This window comes from Diaporthe citri (assembly GCF_014595645.1).
Source record: "Diaporthe citri strain NFHF-8-4 chromosome Unknown scaffold_6, whole genome shotgun sequence".
In the NCBI taxonomy this organism is placed as follows: domain Eukaryota; kingdom Fungi; phylum Ascomycota; class Sordariomycetes; order Diaporthales; family Diaporthaceae; genus Diaporthe; species Diaporthe citri.
The window spans coordinates 421,454-437,122 of NW_025064851.1; the positions used below are offsets into that span (position 1 = coordinate 421,454).

Below are 15,669 nucleotides of genomic sequence, written 5' to 3' on the forward strand. Positions count from 1 at the left end.
GGCCCGTTTAGAAGTGCGAGTGGTCTGTCAGAGGCATGCCTCAGAAATAGTTATCATTGACGTAGGCACGCATATGTCTGAGTGTGAAACATGATGACTTTCATGGAAGTCTGTTACTCATCTTCTAGACAATGTTGAGGCTTTCTCATTGGTGTCAGCGTGTCTCATGTAACTGCCTTCAATTATGCAAAGTGGTGTCAACACACTTGCACGTGTGTTCTCATCGTAGCTGGGTTTCACATTTGGCTGGAATTCATTCAAGTCTGGTTGCTGATGGACTATCATGAGGCAGCGCCCATCTACCGGAAACACAGTAGACCTCGAAATGCTACACAAGAATCCAAGAGGAATTTTCTTCACATCACAGAGATAACGGAATTGCCCCGGGAAATCTGGTTTGTCGCCTCGGATCAAGCACAAAGTTTGCGTTTGGGACGGTAATGACAAAGAATCCTAAGAATGAAATCACGGTAGAATAACTATGTAAGGTGAAGTATCCCGTTAAGAAACAAAAACCCAAAATGCATTGTTTCAAACCAACTCGTTGCGTTTCGAACAATGATCTGTTTTTCTTTCTTCCAGTGTCAAAACTACATATTTGCAAACTGATGCCCATTGCTTATTTACATCGGGAGAACTCCATCTCTCTTAAACCCAATTACTCGAGCAGGTATCTAGCACATCTTTGACTTCGCATTCACCGTTTCTCAGATCGTCATGTCTTTACCAACGATTCCCAACAACTGCAGGTACCCATTGAAATGGCTGCAGGACCCAGAAGAGGCTCAAAGGGTGTTCAAACGCTTTATGCTAAAGAGGTACTCCAAGGGGCGCCTTTACAAAGACAAATCGGTTTTGCTCCCTTTCCCGCAGAACATGTACAGCACTAAACCTGGCGCCAAGGAGCTGCCTACCATCACGGTCACGACAGCCAAGGGTAACACTCTGTTCCTGCATGACTGGGAGTTTCGAAGCACGGTAAGGAGGAGCTGGAGAAGGATGAGACGGTGAGACGTGAGAGCTTGAGATACGAGGCTAGGTCTTCGTCCCCTGTTATGGATATCCGACTGTAACTACAGACAGGCTTTGTTGTTGAGGTGGTTTTTCCGTTCCATGGGCGTGAGAATCACATGATGGAATATCCATAATATTTATTAAAAGCTTTCATATACTTACGCAGGCCCCTTTTAGTGAAGACATGAACAGAGTTGCCCTCGGGGGCTTTCCGCGGATTGAATGATACAAGCCAGTCGTGTGAAAGGTGCGAAATCATCGCAAGGGGGTTGGGAAGGTAAAGGTCGACTGTTCTCGTTCACTTAATCTACTATGCATCGAGCAGATTTCATGCTGGACGACGACAGTAGATTTGGGTTAATGGACGTCAGGAGTACCGGTATACGGGTTTTCAGAGGATATGTGAGCACAAGCGACTCTTGGGACTCGTTCTCGTGCAACACGGTACGACTGTCCGTGCAAGACCCGGACTTCAAATATGAGTAGTATCGATCGAAGGTGGGTAGACCTGTGAGCATTTCATCATCTAACGTGCAGACAGACGAGGTGCCTACCACGAAGTAGAAGGATCGACTATCGCGCTGAAAACATCTATCTAAGACTATGACAACACATCAGACGTATGTCAGTAGGTACATTTGAATTTTCACATGTAACTTAATCGTCTAGGACCGCAATTGAAACTTTTGGAGGATTAGAAATCGAAATCCAATCCTTCGTCCCGTCCAGTTGATGTGACGTCTCACCGAAGGGGCCACACCGGCCGCATATCGCCGATCTGGTTCAGTGAGACCCCTGGACTGCGGGGCTGGGCCCATGATACCGCGATGATGCCATCGACTCTCAAGATGTCTTTTTTTCCCAACAACTCCCTCGATTATATACCACTAAATAGCATCTGGCCTTTTCATTCATTTTCCCTAGAGGTCTTCTTCACCAGTCACGCAAAATGGTAACCAGAACAGTCCTCGGCTCTGCACTGCTTGCAGCCGCCGCCGCGGCATTAGACGATATCCCGGCGCTCGGTCTGGGCACTTGGCTCTCTGACAGAGACCGCGTCCCCCACGCCGTCGAGTTCGGCTTGAAGAATGGCTACGACCATATCGATGCAGCATGGATTTATCGTACGTCTCTCCGCCCAATTCATCGAGCGATCATTGAGCCGAGTGAGCTGACCAATTCGTGACAGGGAACGAGGATAAGACAGGCAAAGGGCTAGCTGCAGCCGATCTCCCTCGCGAGGACATCTGGGTGACAAGCAAGCTGTGGAACAGCGCCCACCGGACGTCCGAAGCATGGAAGCAGATCCATGAGACTCTCGCTAACCTTGGCCTCGACTATTTGGACCTCTATCTCATCCATTGGCCTGTGGCATTTGTCCCAGACGAGGGGACCAAGCTCGACAAGGAGACGAGCATCGTGGACACCTGGCGGACACTAGAAAACCTTGTCCGGGCCAACCTCACCAGGAATATCGGCATATCCAACTTCGCAAAGGAGGATGTTGAGGCCATCCTCGATATCTGCGACATCTGCCCGTATGCCCACGAGTTCGAGACGCATCCCTACCTGCAACAGCAGGAGTTTGTCGACTACCACAACGAGGTCGGGATCAAGGTGATCGCGTATTCGCCTCTCGGCAACACCAATCCCACCTACGACAACAAGCACGGCAACCTTGAGCCTCTGCTGAAGGACTCGTTCTGGACGGACATTGCCGAAAAGAAGAACGCAACTCCCGCGCAGGCTGTGCTGGCATGGGGCATCCAGCGAGGAACGATCGTCATCCCTAAGAGTACCTCTGAGAAGCATTTGACGGACAACCTCGGAGCTCTCGACATCAAGTTTACCGACAAAGAGTTGAAGGAAATTGCCAAGCACGACAAGAAAGCCCGCTTCAACAACCCAAGCAAGTCATGGGGCGTGAAATTGTTCGCCGATTTGGATGATCACGTTGATGACCTGAGAGAGGACGAGCTTTGAGGGAGGCTTAGGTATTTCAGAATGGCTTGGTCAGGTCGGTAAGCCGTTCACCTGTGTAGTTAACTATTGTGCATGGTCATGAAAAGTTCAAGAATGTGAGGTACTCAGCGGTGTCTTTCAACATCATTGGAGGCTAGCAACAAGTAAAGAAAATGTGTATTTGAGTCAGCCTATTATAACCATGTGAGCAGCCATCTAGTCACTATCGCTATCAGTCCTAGGGCATCTCTTTAGAACGACCATCTCGACATTGATACCTGGACCATACGCAGCCGAAATGATGTGATCCCTCCACGGCCTCTTGGAAAGCATCTCAATACTGCAAGAACCGAGACAGAGCCAGAGTTGCCCTTGCTTTTGTAGATCTCATTCGTCACTCGGACGTGATCGTCCTCCAGCTCAAGCATCTCTTTGATGCCGTCGACTATGACTGGTAATCCAGGATGCAACGCCCAATCAAAATCGGAAGGACTCAAACCCGGAATTCCAACCGCCTCATGGCAAGAAGCGAGCATGTTTGGAAGCATTCACCCGATGGCCTTCTTGATGTGATTAGCCACCACACCCCTCCCCAAGATCGTACGGTAGCCTACCATGGCGATCGGTCAGAAATGCACCTCAACGTGGAATGGGAGAAATGTGGTCACATACCGTTAGGATCCGCAAAGAAGCCCACATCCGCATGCGTATGAGTGACAACCATGTTCTTCCACTCAAGCAACTGTAAACACTCGCTACCCACTCCCCGGGCCAGCACTTGCAAATCGGGTTGCCTTATTGACACGGGAGACCTTCAGGTTGGCGACCCAATTGAGACGCAAGCGATTGCAAACATCTTTGGAGACTGGGGGATCCACATTGGGTCGGTAAGTTGTTGGTCAAACAAGCCCTTGTCTCGTGTGTTGAACTGATCTCTTCCACCCAAGGTCAAACCCAACCTCGGCCATGGTGAAGGAGCCTCTGGCCTCTCAGGCGTAATTAAAATGACACTGGCGCTTGAGCATCATACTATTCCGCCCAATATCAACTTCAAGACCCCAAATCCAAAGAGTAAGGTGCCTCAAGTTTCCGATCTTCTTTTGACCCTGCAGTGGGTCTAGTTGACACGGGGAGGGACCTACAGTACCCTTCGATGAATGCAAACTGAGAGTTCCTCTCAAGCCGCAACCTTGGCCTGCTAACTGTGACGAGCTCGTCGTCGTCAATTCCTTTGGCATAGGAGGTTCCAATGCAGTCGTGAGTAGAGTCTTGCGAGTCACCAAGCCTTGGTGCCTACGAATTACATCAAACATGAGAACTATGAGCTTTATGAAGCGTAGAGTGCATGCTGACCCCCTCAACCCGGCTCTGCTGTCATCTGCCAAAGAATGCGGTCTCGATATCCCGGGCGCGGGCGCCTTGCCAAATGGCCACGCGGAATTAGAAGACTGGGAGCTGATGCCGAGGCTGCTTCTCTGCTCGGCGAAGCATCCGGGTGCCCTGCGCAAGTCCATCCAAGACCACGAGGCGTATCCTACTTCTCATCCTGACTCCCTGCGTCACATGAGCTTCAACCTCGCCGTCAAGCGAGACCACTTGCCCTACCGGGCCTTCTGCGTCGCCGACGGGCTTGACGACCTGGTTCCGGCAATTTCTCGCCGTTCTATTTTCCCGGGGAGCCGAGGACGGCCCAAAGTTGTTTTCATGTTCACCGGTCAGGGTGCGCAGTGGGCGACAATGGGGCAAGCCCTCATGCGCACTGCGGAATATCGTGAAACACTTGAGAGCTTGGAATCATTCCTTCGCACCCTTGATGATGGGCCAGCATGGTCACTACTGGGTATGGAATTTCTAGTTTTGACTCTTATGCTACTATTGCCCTCCTCTGCTGGGCAGCTCTTAGTTCGAATCCTTCCAATGAGTCCAGGCATCTGGCTGACGTGACGCAACAGGAGAATTGACGGCAACCGGCAAGAAGAGCAGACTCTCGAAAGCAGAGTTGTCGCAGCCATGTTGCACAGCCTTGCAGGTGGCTTTGGTCATTCTTCTGGCCAAGTATGGGATACATCCAGACGCCGTAGTGGGCCATTCCTCTGGCGAGATTGCTGCTGCGTTCACGTCAGGTCTCATCACGGCTAACGAAGCGATGCTTATTGCCTATTACCGAGGGCAGGCCGTGGCCAACCTCGACGTCGTATCCCACCCCGGTTCTATGAGCGCTGTTGGGCTCAGTCCTGAAGCTACTGTTCCGTATCTCGTGCCAGGTGTTGTTTTTTGCTGTGAGAATAGCCCTTCCAGCACAACCATCACTGGCGACGCAGCGGCCGTGAAGTCTGTGATGCAGGCCATCAAGAAGGATAACCCTGATGCACTGGTCCGTGAGTTGCGAGTTGACAGGGCATACCTTTCGCGTGAGTCTTCCCTAAAACCCATCGATATAAAATTCCTTCTGTATTTTTCATCCACCCTGGGGCACTCAGGCTCGGCTGCAACTGTCTCAGCACACAAATCTTGCTGACTTTGCGGGCTGCTACCGGCAATGCAGACCACATGGGAAACATCTCGTCGGCATATCGTGAGCTCTTGAGTGGAAAGATCTTACCAAAAACTGGAAATGTTCCCTTCTTCTCGAGCGTCACTGGAGACATCATAGTGGAGGGTGGACAGGTCGGTCCGGAGTATTGGGTCCGCAACCTTGTGTCCCCCGTGCGCTTCTCGACAGCCATCGCCAATGTTGTCGATACTGTGAGCGAGAGAAAGGTATTCCTGGAGATTGGGCCCCATTCTGCCCTCGCTGGACCGCTGCGGCAGAACCTCGACATGCTGGGATCTCGTGACTACGAGTACGTGAGCACATTGACAAGATGCAACGACTCGCAAGCAGATGTCATGAAGTCTGTGGGCAGCCTATGGCTACAAGGTCTTCCGTTGGCCTACGAGTCCATCACAGGCCGCGGTCGCACTCTCGTTGACCTCCCCCTGTATCCTTGGCACTACGAAGAACCTCTTTGGCGTGAGAGCCGACTCTCCAGTGGCTACCGACTAAGGAGATTCCCACATCACGACTTGCTTGGGTCTCGTGTGATCGAGTCAACAGATGAATTCCCGTCTTGGCGAAACATCTTGCGGCCCGACCTTGTCGACTGGTTATTGCAGTACGAGACAGGTTGCGGTACCATCTTTCCCACAATGGGATACATATGCATGGCTGGAGAAGCTGTTCGTCAGATGACATCAATGCAGTCCGCTGGATTCACCGTGCGTCATGTCAAGATCAAGACAGCTTTGGTACTGAATCCTGGCCAAGAGGTTGAAGTCATCACGCAATTTCGACGTATGGGCACCGATCAGTCAACGGAACCAAGTTGGTACGAATTCTCCGTGTTTTCAGTGGACTCGTCAGAGAGCTGGATCAAGCACGCAAAAGGCAAGGTTAATCAAAAAGACACATTCACGTCTACTACTACGGAACTATCTACCTGCTACCGCAACCTACGCAATGTCCTTCTGGCCAAGACCACACCGGGTGTCAAGATGCTCTTGTCCATGCTCTTCTCATCTGGGGACCTTCGTCTGATCAAAGGCAACGACGACGGACTTGATACAGGCGGAGCGTCAGTTCGACGGATTGCCGGAGATCTGGTGCAGAGGAAGAGGCAGGCGCGCAAGGAAGGCTTGAGCCCCGGCATTGATATCCTTTCCATCCTGCTGCAGTCAGACGCCTTCAGTGACGAAGAGCTTGTGGACCAGGCCATGACGCCTTTAATGGCTAGCCACGAGACCACAGCTGCCTCCATCACCTGGGCCATGTACGCGATGTGCAGGTACCCTGAAGTCCAGACTCGCATGCGTCAACAGATTTTCGAAACCTTCCCCTCATTCGGTTACGACCAAATGGGTGACGACAACACGAGTGTCAAGGAAATGATCGACCGTCTGCCATATCTCTCAGCTGTGTGCAACGAAGTCCTGAGGCTCTATCCTCCAGGGCCACGGACAATCAGAATGGCGATCAAGGACACCACAATCCTGGGACAACATGTGCCCAAGGGCACCCCGGTCATAATCAGTCCGTGGGCTATCAACGTGAGCACTGAACTGTGGGGAGAGGACGCGGCACAGTTCAAGCCTGAGAGATGGATGACACCTGGGCAGGCCATGACGGGAGGAGCTTGTGGTAGCCACGCGTTTCTGTCCTTTTTGGCCGGCCCTCGTAGTTGTCTGGGAAACAGTTTCGCGAGGGGAGAGTTCGCATGTATCCTTTTGGCCTGGGTTGCTCGCTTTCAGATCGAGTTTGCAGACCCGAATTATCAGCTCGAAGTATCTACCGGGTTGACCATCAGGCCTAAGCTGGGATTTTCAGTTCGTTTGAGAGAGGTAATGGGATGATTTGTTAGCATCCAAACCAAGCTCAATACTTCCAATGATGAGTTCCACACTTCGGGCTAGTCTACGAAATGCAGTCGATTTTGATCAATGTCTCATTTCACAAGATCTGTCAATTCCACGCATTGTTTTCTCACCTAAGATATCTGGATGTTATTACCGCGAGAAGATTCAACGCCCGGTTGCACACCAGAACAATTTATTTTCACAGCAATGACTAGACTTTCACTCATGCCACTTGTGATGAACGATGAGAGGTACATGAAACTTTGCTCTTGTGCGTAGATACAAAAGCGTCCTTATTTCCGGCCCAGCTTGATATAAATGTAAGGAATCCAAAACGGTGATCCCATCTCGCGCTCACAATAGTAATCAAGCGATCTGCGCTTGAGCTTCTCGACAAGCTCCTTTTCTTCGTCTGGTTCAGACACCCCGACTCCTGCACCATTGCTTGGGCCATTGCGCTTCGCTTTCCTGATCAGCCTGGAGGAGAAAGGGGGTGTAAACGGCATAGGTCATATCAACAAGAGTCCGAGCAAATCGCACGTAGGCCTCTCGCTTCTGGCCCTCCCCGGCACCGGCACAAGCCTCGAGGTAGCTGGAGTAGCCGGGGTGCAAGGCGTCCTTGAGAGACAAGTGCTCCATAGACCATACGCCCTTGACTTCCTCCAGCGCCTCGTAGACTTGCTCGACCGTGCGAGTGCCCATCGAATTACCGTGCCTCAGAACCACATCGTTGTCCAAGTAGCCGTCCGCAGCAGCAGACAAGAAGGCGTCGCGCATGGCAAGTCCCAGTCCCCACCACACTCTGTGGTCGCCCTCGCTCTGGCACGGGAAGGCTAGGATTAGAGTTCCGCCCGGGGGACGGATTTCGTCGCCGCGAAGACGCAGGAACTTGACCATCTCCGTCACGCTGAAGGCTTTGGCGGCGTCTCTGGTCATATTCTCCCACTGGGCCGTGGGCATTCAATGTTTATATCAGCTAACTACGCGATTGATATGATGTTTGACACGGAATTGGATGTTGCTTGTGGAGTTATCGGGTCACAATTTGTTCGTCTTGCACCAAACTGAATGTCCGTTCTATCATGTCCGAGGGCTCGGGGTCGTGGTTCACATGAAGTGACCGGGCCCGGTGGAGGGTTCGCCGTCGTCGATTTTAAGGTGTGCCAATGCATCAATAAGCTTTGATAATGTTCAAGCGGGCAACCTACCCACTGATTTTCCACGGCAGACCACCTTGAATGTGCGCAAAAGGGGTACCCGAAATTGCTGCGTGGGGTAGGAGCGTCATGGAGATGGTTGTAGGCGAGGCTATCAAATGTTTCCACCTCTGTCGACAGCACATGTTCATTCTTTCAACTTGTTTGACCCAGCTCAAGAATACACTCGTTTTCTAGCCTCAATCCTCCGAGAAGATACAATCAAGTCGCCTTCAATATGAAGCTCTTCGGACAGTCTCTCGTTCGCTTGGCCCTCATTGCGGTGCAGCTTTCCCCTCTCACTCAAGGAGCAGTCGTCTCACGACAGCCTGCCCATAGAAAGCGCTCGTTCCTCAACCCGGCAACAGAGAGCAAGTTCTGTGCGGAAAGTAAATGCTGTGATGATTGTCTTTGATACTGAACTGTACTCGTAGAATTCCTGATTAATGGGACTTCTTCGCCATATGTGCCATTCGACATAGGTGAATCATACGGTGGCGTGTTGCCTGTGGGCAGTAATTAGTACAAACGGCACAATTCCGTCAGGAAATACCACAAAACAGTAGCTGTACTTTTGGTTCTTCCCTTCCGAGAATCCCGAAGTAACTGATGAGGTCCTGATCTGGCTGAACGGCGGAGTAAGTTGTCTGCATATGGCGGGTAGTCCAAAGATATACCTGCTGGCTGTGGCAGATCATCGAAGCTTTGATGCACCCAGTATCATATAGTGCATGCTAATCAATGTGGCTTTGGCCCGGTTGCTCTAGTCTCACGGGTCTTGGAGAAAACGGAGCCTTTGTATGGAGGGCTGGTACCTGGCAACCTGCCGAGAACCCTTGGTCCTGGAATCGCTTGACCAACCTCGTCTGTACGTATTCTGGGCCTTTTCTATGCAAAGTGGATGGCGACTGATTTCCTTTCTTCCAAGATGTCGACCAGCCCGTTTCTGTAGGGTTCTCCGAGGGCAATGTCACGGGTGCGGGATCTGCAGCGACAGCTCAGCAGTTTCTTGGGTTCTGGAAGAACTTCGTTGATACATTTGGCCTGTCCGGGGCAAAGACCTATATTACCGGTGTCAGCTATGCCGGCGTAAGTACAATCTGGATAGCGGGCAGCCCACTACCTACCAGGGGGAGGGGGGTTTTTTGTTAACATCGCATCAATATATTAATGGAATAATAACATAATAGTAATATGCAATCAAGGTTTTAACATGCTTTTTTTATATATATATTGCATTATTTATATATTATTAATATATAGTTATTCCTAATATGCTATAATATAATGTTAACTCTTAACATAAAGATAAAAAAAAACCTCTTTTTTTTCTCATCCCCAACCCAACTATTTATTTACTCTTTACTAGCTTAACTATTTACTATAAAAGGATTTATAAAACTATAGAAATAACTAAAAATAAAACTAAGTTTAATATTAATAAGGTTTAAACCAAAGCTTTTAATATAAATTTACGGTAATATTAGCTAATATTAGCTAACATAAAGTTAATATTAACATAAAGTTAATATAGATATGATTTAAAGCCTTAATATAATTTCCTTTTAATAATATTGCAATAGCCTTTTATTAGCATTTTGCTAAAATTACGAAATTTCAATTAAATGTCAAAATATGAGTGCATTGCGTGATCCAGTCAGAAACCCCCCTCCCCCCTGGTAGGTACTCTTTCCACACGATGTACGTGCTCAAAAGCAAGCAAATACTGACACTCGACAGCAATATGTGCCCTACATTGCGAGTGCGATGCTTGACCGGGAAGACACTTCGTGCTTCAATCTGCAAGGCTCGATGATTTACGACCCAGCGATCAACGAGGACGTTCCTCTCGTCGAGGGTATGTTGTCTTGCACGACTGACAGTGCTACCAAACGCAGAAGTGGGCAGATCCACTGACAAGACAACGAAGTCCCCATGTTGGCATTCACAGAGTACTGGCAGAACCTTCTCAAACCGAACTCCACGTTTCTGGACTACATGCGCGGCCAACACGCAGAGGCAGGCTACACCTCCTTCTACGAGGAACATTTCACCTTTCCTCCGAAGGGCGTATTCCCCAGCGCGAACAACTCAGCAGACTTCTCATCTCGAATCCGAGGCCTCATCGAGGACGTGATGACCCTACAAGAGCCATGTTTCAACGTCTATCACACCACAGACACCTGTCCCACCCTCTGGACCTGGAATGCCGAGGATGCATTCCCCTTGCCCCCGTTCACGCAGGCGGGGATCCAAGACCCGCAGCTCAACCCGGGCGACCAAGGTCCTCACTATAACCTGACCGTCGTGCGAGACGCCATCCACGCACCTGTGGGACGCGAGTGGGAGGCCTGCGGCCCGAACCCAGTGTTTACGAACCCCTCCAACGCGACTTCTGGAGATGGATCGCCACGGTCACAGCTCACCGTCAGTAAGTCATACCGTTCCATATTCTGTGCCATCTTCCGTGGCTTCGTCATGTTCCCGATGCGTGCAGCTCTAGAGAATGAGTCGCAGTTTGAGTTCTCTTGCTCCACGCGTTTCCCAACCTGATAAGCTGACGCGCCCCGACAGTGCCAGGCGTCTTTGACCGGACACCAGGTATGAGCATAGTCGCGAACGGGCAATTCGACATGCCCATTCCCTCCAACGGCACACTGTTCTCCATGCAGAACGTGACGTGGCGTGGCGCCCAGGGCTTCAGCGGGTACCCGCCCAACACCTTGCAGATCCCGCACTCGGGCATCAATGCCAGCGACGAGAACGGGCCTTGGAGTAGCTTCGCGAAGATTGAGGGTGCGGGCAGGAGCGGGGAGATGGGCAAGTGGGTGTTTGAGAGGGGTGTTGGCTTTGTGGATGTCGCCTATGCAGGGCATGGTGTTGGACGATACAACGCGGCGGCCATGTTTAGGATCATCGAGGTACTGCTGGGGCGCGTAGGAGTTGAAGAGGGCTTCGGAGGGCCTGCGTGGAGTGTTGGTATAGCTGCGCCAGGTTTGTGAGCACCTCAACTCCAGTAGTAGTGCATGAGTGAGTACTGGTAGTGGCAGGGCTCAATTCTAATGCAGAAGCATAACCGGTAGACCGGCAGCTACTATTGCCTGCATTTACTGGCCCTTGACATACTATCCTGTGCTCTGTTATGTGGCCGAGAATGGAGGCCAGGCTTGCAACGGAACTTTCCACAAGATACTTTTCTGACCAATGCCACACAAATACAGATTAAATTGTGCAGATATAAGTTTGAAAGAGGAACCACTACCCATGTATATTCTAGGGACTAATCAAGGCCAAAAGAGGTTACGCAATGAGTCGTTTCCTTCGTCTTCTTACAAGTCTTCAAGAAGGCCACTCAAGTCGGGAGGCACTCCGATGAAGAGTGTTTGAAGACTATGTGACATTATACGCAAAGCTGGTGCTTGGTGGCAAGAAGGCCACTATTCACAAAAGACCAAATGACCTCTTCGCAAAATACCCCCCCATGCAGTAGCCGCCCGCCGTCTTATATTTTCCCAGAAGCGGGCTTATCCCAATCAGCAACCTCGAACATATGGAATTGGTTTCTTACATGTATCTTTTGGTGTCGTCATTTTGCAATCGGTGTGTGAGACCTTCCGTCTCCGTTCACAACTGCATAGCGCTAGTGACCTGCATGGAAGTGGCAAGACTCGGATGAAATAAGCACCTGGTCAATTTCCAACTCTGCCGCAATACTTCCACTTTGCAACTTCCTCGTCACAAGATTCAGAAAACACATCCTCATGACAAAAGTGAAAGAATGAAGACTCCAATTGGTATGTCGTTGATCTCTACGTTGGTGTATAGCGCTGTGGCGGCCCTAGAGCCACCATCTCAGCAGCCGCTGGGTCATGTCGACAATGAAGCATTCACGGGCGGGCTGCCATTCTCGACATCGGCGCTTGAGGAATACATCGAGGGAGCCATGGAGAAATGGCACGCGCCCGGCATGGCGGTCGCCATCATCGACGGCAATGAGACTTGGGCCAAAGTAAGCTTCTCTCACGTCGCTGCCACAAAGGCCCCCCCCCTCCCCCAACATCACGGGAGTAGTGAGAACGAATTCATTCACATCTCAACCCAGGGATTCGGCTTCGCCTCACTCCCCTCAACACCAGTGACGCCGCACACGCTCTTCTGGGCAGGCAGCACCACCAAGTCCTTCGTGGCAGCCGCCCTGTCGCTGCTGGTCGACAACGCGTCCGACTACTCGTCGGTCGGGTGGGCGACGCCCATGTCGCGGCTGCTGCGCGACGACTTTGTGCTGAGCGACGACTGGGCCACGGCGCACGTCACGGTCGAGGACTGCCTGAGCCACCGCACGGGGTACCCGCGGCACGACTACGCCGTCGCCGAGGACACGCGCGGCTGGGTGCGCAGCCTGCGCCACCTCCCCATGTCCGCCGAGCCGCGGGCCACCTTCCAGTACAACAACATGATGTGGGCCGCTGCCGGGTACCTCGTCTCGACGCTGTCCGGCTCTGGCCTGGGGGAGTTCCTCCGCGAGTACCTGTGGGGCCCGATGGGCATGGAGGAGACCTTCCTCGGGGACTGGGACTCTCTTTTTGGGTCTCGCGGCCCTCAGCTTGCTGACGGCTACTTGTGGATTAATAGCACCGGTAGGTACGTCAAGCAGTCGCAGGAGGTAACTAGCCGTTGGCTACGCGTCGCTGAGGGTGCCGGTGGTGTTGTCTCGAACGTGCTCGACTACACCAGGTACCTCCGCGTGATGATGACCGAGGCCGGTCCGATCTCCAAGGAGGGCCATCGAGAGCTCAAGAAGCCGAGGACGTTCCATAATCTCCACGAAGGCCTGTTCGTGGGACCAGAGACATATGGGCTAGGTTGGATGTCTGCGGTGTTCGAGGGCCATCAGATATTCTATCACACCGGCACCGTGGTCCCTTTTGTGACATTCATGGTCATGGTACCGTCCAAGAGCTATGGGATAGTCGTGATGGCCAACGGGTACTCTCACGTGAGAGAGCTCGTTACGTATCGCGTTCTTTATGACCTCTTTGGCGTGGAGGAGAGCAGGCGACGGGACTGGGAATCTCAGTGAGACACCACCGCTGCCGGGTGTGAACAGAGCCTCTCACTAACATACCTCAGTTTTGAAGAAGAGGACGCACTCGACGCACACAATCTCGCGACGTGCTCCGACCGAATCTACCCCGACCTTCCCAATCCACCACTACCAGCATCTGTTCCCTTAGCGAACCACACCGGCCAATTCCGCCACGTGGCATACGGCGACATGTTCGTTAGCCTGGAATGCAATGACACTGCCCCCTCAACCGCGTCCCCGGCAGGTGCAGAGGCTGGGCCTTGCAGACTGCGGATGTCGAGGGACCACCCGGAGCGCGTCGCCGGGTATCTGGAGCACAAGACGGGCGATTTCTGGCTTACCTTTGGGTTCGACAAGGATGTGCCTGAAGTGATTCAAGCCTGTTTACGGGTCCAGTTCCAGGTGGACTCGAGTGGTATTGTAATGCATGTAGGGGTCGACATGCGCTTGGAGGGAGAGGATGGCCCCTTGGTTTGGTTTGAGAGGGTTCGATAAAGGGCACAGTACTGCAAGTATTTACTACGGCCGATAGTGGACACTAGATATGGCACACAGGTCCAAAGTTTAGAGAGTACATACATGTGTCACATGACAGCGTTTATCCTATGGTCGACTAGCTTTGACTATTTCTTCTCGGGAGCGAGAGATGTGATATCTTTCTTGATCGACTTTTTCCGCGTGGGGAAGGCCGGGTGTGTTGGGGGGGGGAGGTTAAAGTATGGCAGTACGTTGATAGAGCCGTACTTCTCTTTCCTTTCAAAACTTTCCTACGCATTTGAAAGGAAGTTGATTGATTATACGTGAAGCAATTTTTTACCTATCCTGACAGCTGCAAAAGACGTTCATACCTAGCATATGAATCACACAAGTCAAGGCGCGATAATAAAGCTTCAGCATCCTGCAAGCAGTATATAACTCTGGCGAAAAGTATGGCACAATTTGTGGCACCTAATTGCATGTCTCAGAGTCGCTGCGACACAGACGCCCCTACGACACAATATTTTGTGAATGCTCATCCGAAGGTCACCTCTGTCTCCAAGCTGGGCCACACAGACAGAACAGGAAGGAGACGATCAGGTTCAATCCACCACCAGACAAGACTGACTCCCTCTCTGTGTTGACAAGATTGCCACTGAATTGGGACTCTCACATACGGCTTCGCTCCGGCCACAAATGTCAATCTCGACCTATTTTCGCATGCGCCTGGTCTACTTTCGCTGTGGGCTGACGTTCACGGCGAGAAGAAATCATACACAGTGGTTCAGAGTAAGCTCATCACCAAGACGTGGTATCGCCCTCAGCCGCGCCCCCGGGCAGGTAGACAGTGGACTTGAACATCACTTTCTTTCTTGACTACTATCAACCACCAAGTTACAAGTAGAAAAGTACACCGATTCCCCAACGCGGATTCGCCTTTCCATCGTTTCACACGCACGCCTCCGGACCCCACCCCCGGACCAAACACCTCAGCGTTAATCAAGTCCCCCCGAGCAGGTAGATAGCCTCAGTTTCTCCCTCTCGACCACTCGTGCTCTCCTTCCCGAACTCGCCTTTTTTTCAACAGTGATTCGTTTCGTCAGATGCGGAGCCCAGGTATGCCCTTCGCTCGTAAACAAGTAAGGAAAAGGAAGACAGATGTGGAGTCAGGTAGGTGTTTCGTTTGCTTCCCTGTTGAAAAAAAGAGCCGAGTATGAAGCCTGGCGCGAGTGAGATGGATGGCAGCGCAGATGAAACAAACAGCAGCGCGACAACAAAAACATTAGACTATCTCAAACCCATGTATGAACCAAGCCCACAAAAAAAGTGTGACAAAGAGTGCCGTGGAATTTTCCCATCACAGGTACGTATTATACTAAAAGACCCCATGAAATCCCATGTGCACCGGTGAAAATCAAAACAAGCCCGACCGTAAGTAAATTTGTAGCGAGGTAGAGGATGGCGCGGCCAATAGTCAGACGGCGTGTGAGGTTGATGGGTCAAGCTTTCGTGGTTGTTGCCCCTAAGCTGAACACCTTTCGA

The 15,669-nt window shown here is 51.4% G+C and overlaps 4 protein-coding genes across 4 annotated transcripts; 3 read left to right on the forward strand and 1 right to left on the reverse strand.

Moving 5' to 3' along the window:
• Positions 1-1,963: 1,963 nt before the first annotated feature.
• INS49_012146 (uncharacterized protein) lies at positions 1,964-2,997 on the forward strand (the record flags this gene model as incomplete). Its single annotated transcript, XM_043172851.1, has 2 exons — positions 1,964-2,138; positions 2,204-2,997. The coding sequence occupies 2 exons, from the start codon at positions 1,964-1,966 to the stop codon at positions 2,995-2,997; spliced, it is 969 nt and encodes a 322-aa protein (XP_043022148.1).
• Positions 2,998-4,287: 1,290 nt separating this feature from the next.
• INS49_012147 (uncharacterized protein) lies at positions 4,288-7,425 on the forward strand (the record flags this gene model as incomplete). Its single annotated transcript, XM_043172852.1, has 4 exons — positions 4,288-4,696; positions 4,929-5,354; positions 5,522-7,062; positions 7,408-7,425. 4 exons carry the CDS (start codon positions 4,288-4,290, stop codon positions 7,423-7,425), a joined length of 2,394 nt encoding a protein of 797 aa, XP_043022149.1.
• Positions 7,426-7,661: 236 nt separating this feature from the next.
• INS49_012148 (uncharacterized protein) lies at positions 7,662-8,304 on the reverse strand (the record flags this gene model as incomplete). The annotated part of the gene is made up of 2 exons (XM_043172853.1): positions 7,662-7,826; positions 7,909-8,304. 2 exons carry the CDS (start codon positions 8,302-8,304, stop codon positions 7,662-7,664), a joined length of 561 nt encoding a protein of 186 aa, XP_043022150.1.
• Positions 8,305-9,305: 1,001 nt separating this feature from the next.
• Positions 9,306-14,145, forward strand: INS49_012149 (uncharacterized protein; the record flags this gene model as incomplete). Its single annotated transcript, XM_043172854.1, has 8 exons — positions 9,306-9,432; positions 9,493-9,653; positions 10,305-10,422; positions 10,495-10,995; positions 11,139-11,562; positions 12,390-12,573; positions 12,667-13,640; positions 13,695-14,145. The coding sequence occupies 8 exons, from the start codon at positions 9,306-9,308 to the stop codon at positions 14,143-14,145; spliced, it is 2,940 nt and encodes a 979-aa protein (XP_043022151.1).
• Positions 14,146-15,669: the final 1,524 nt, after the last annotated feature.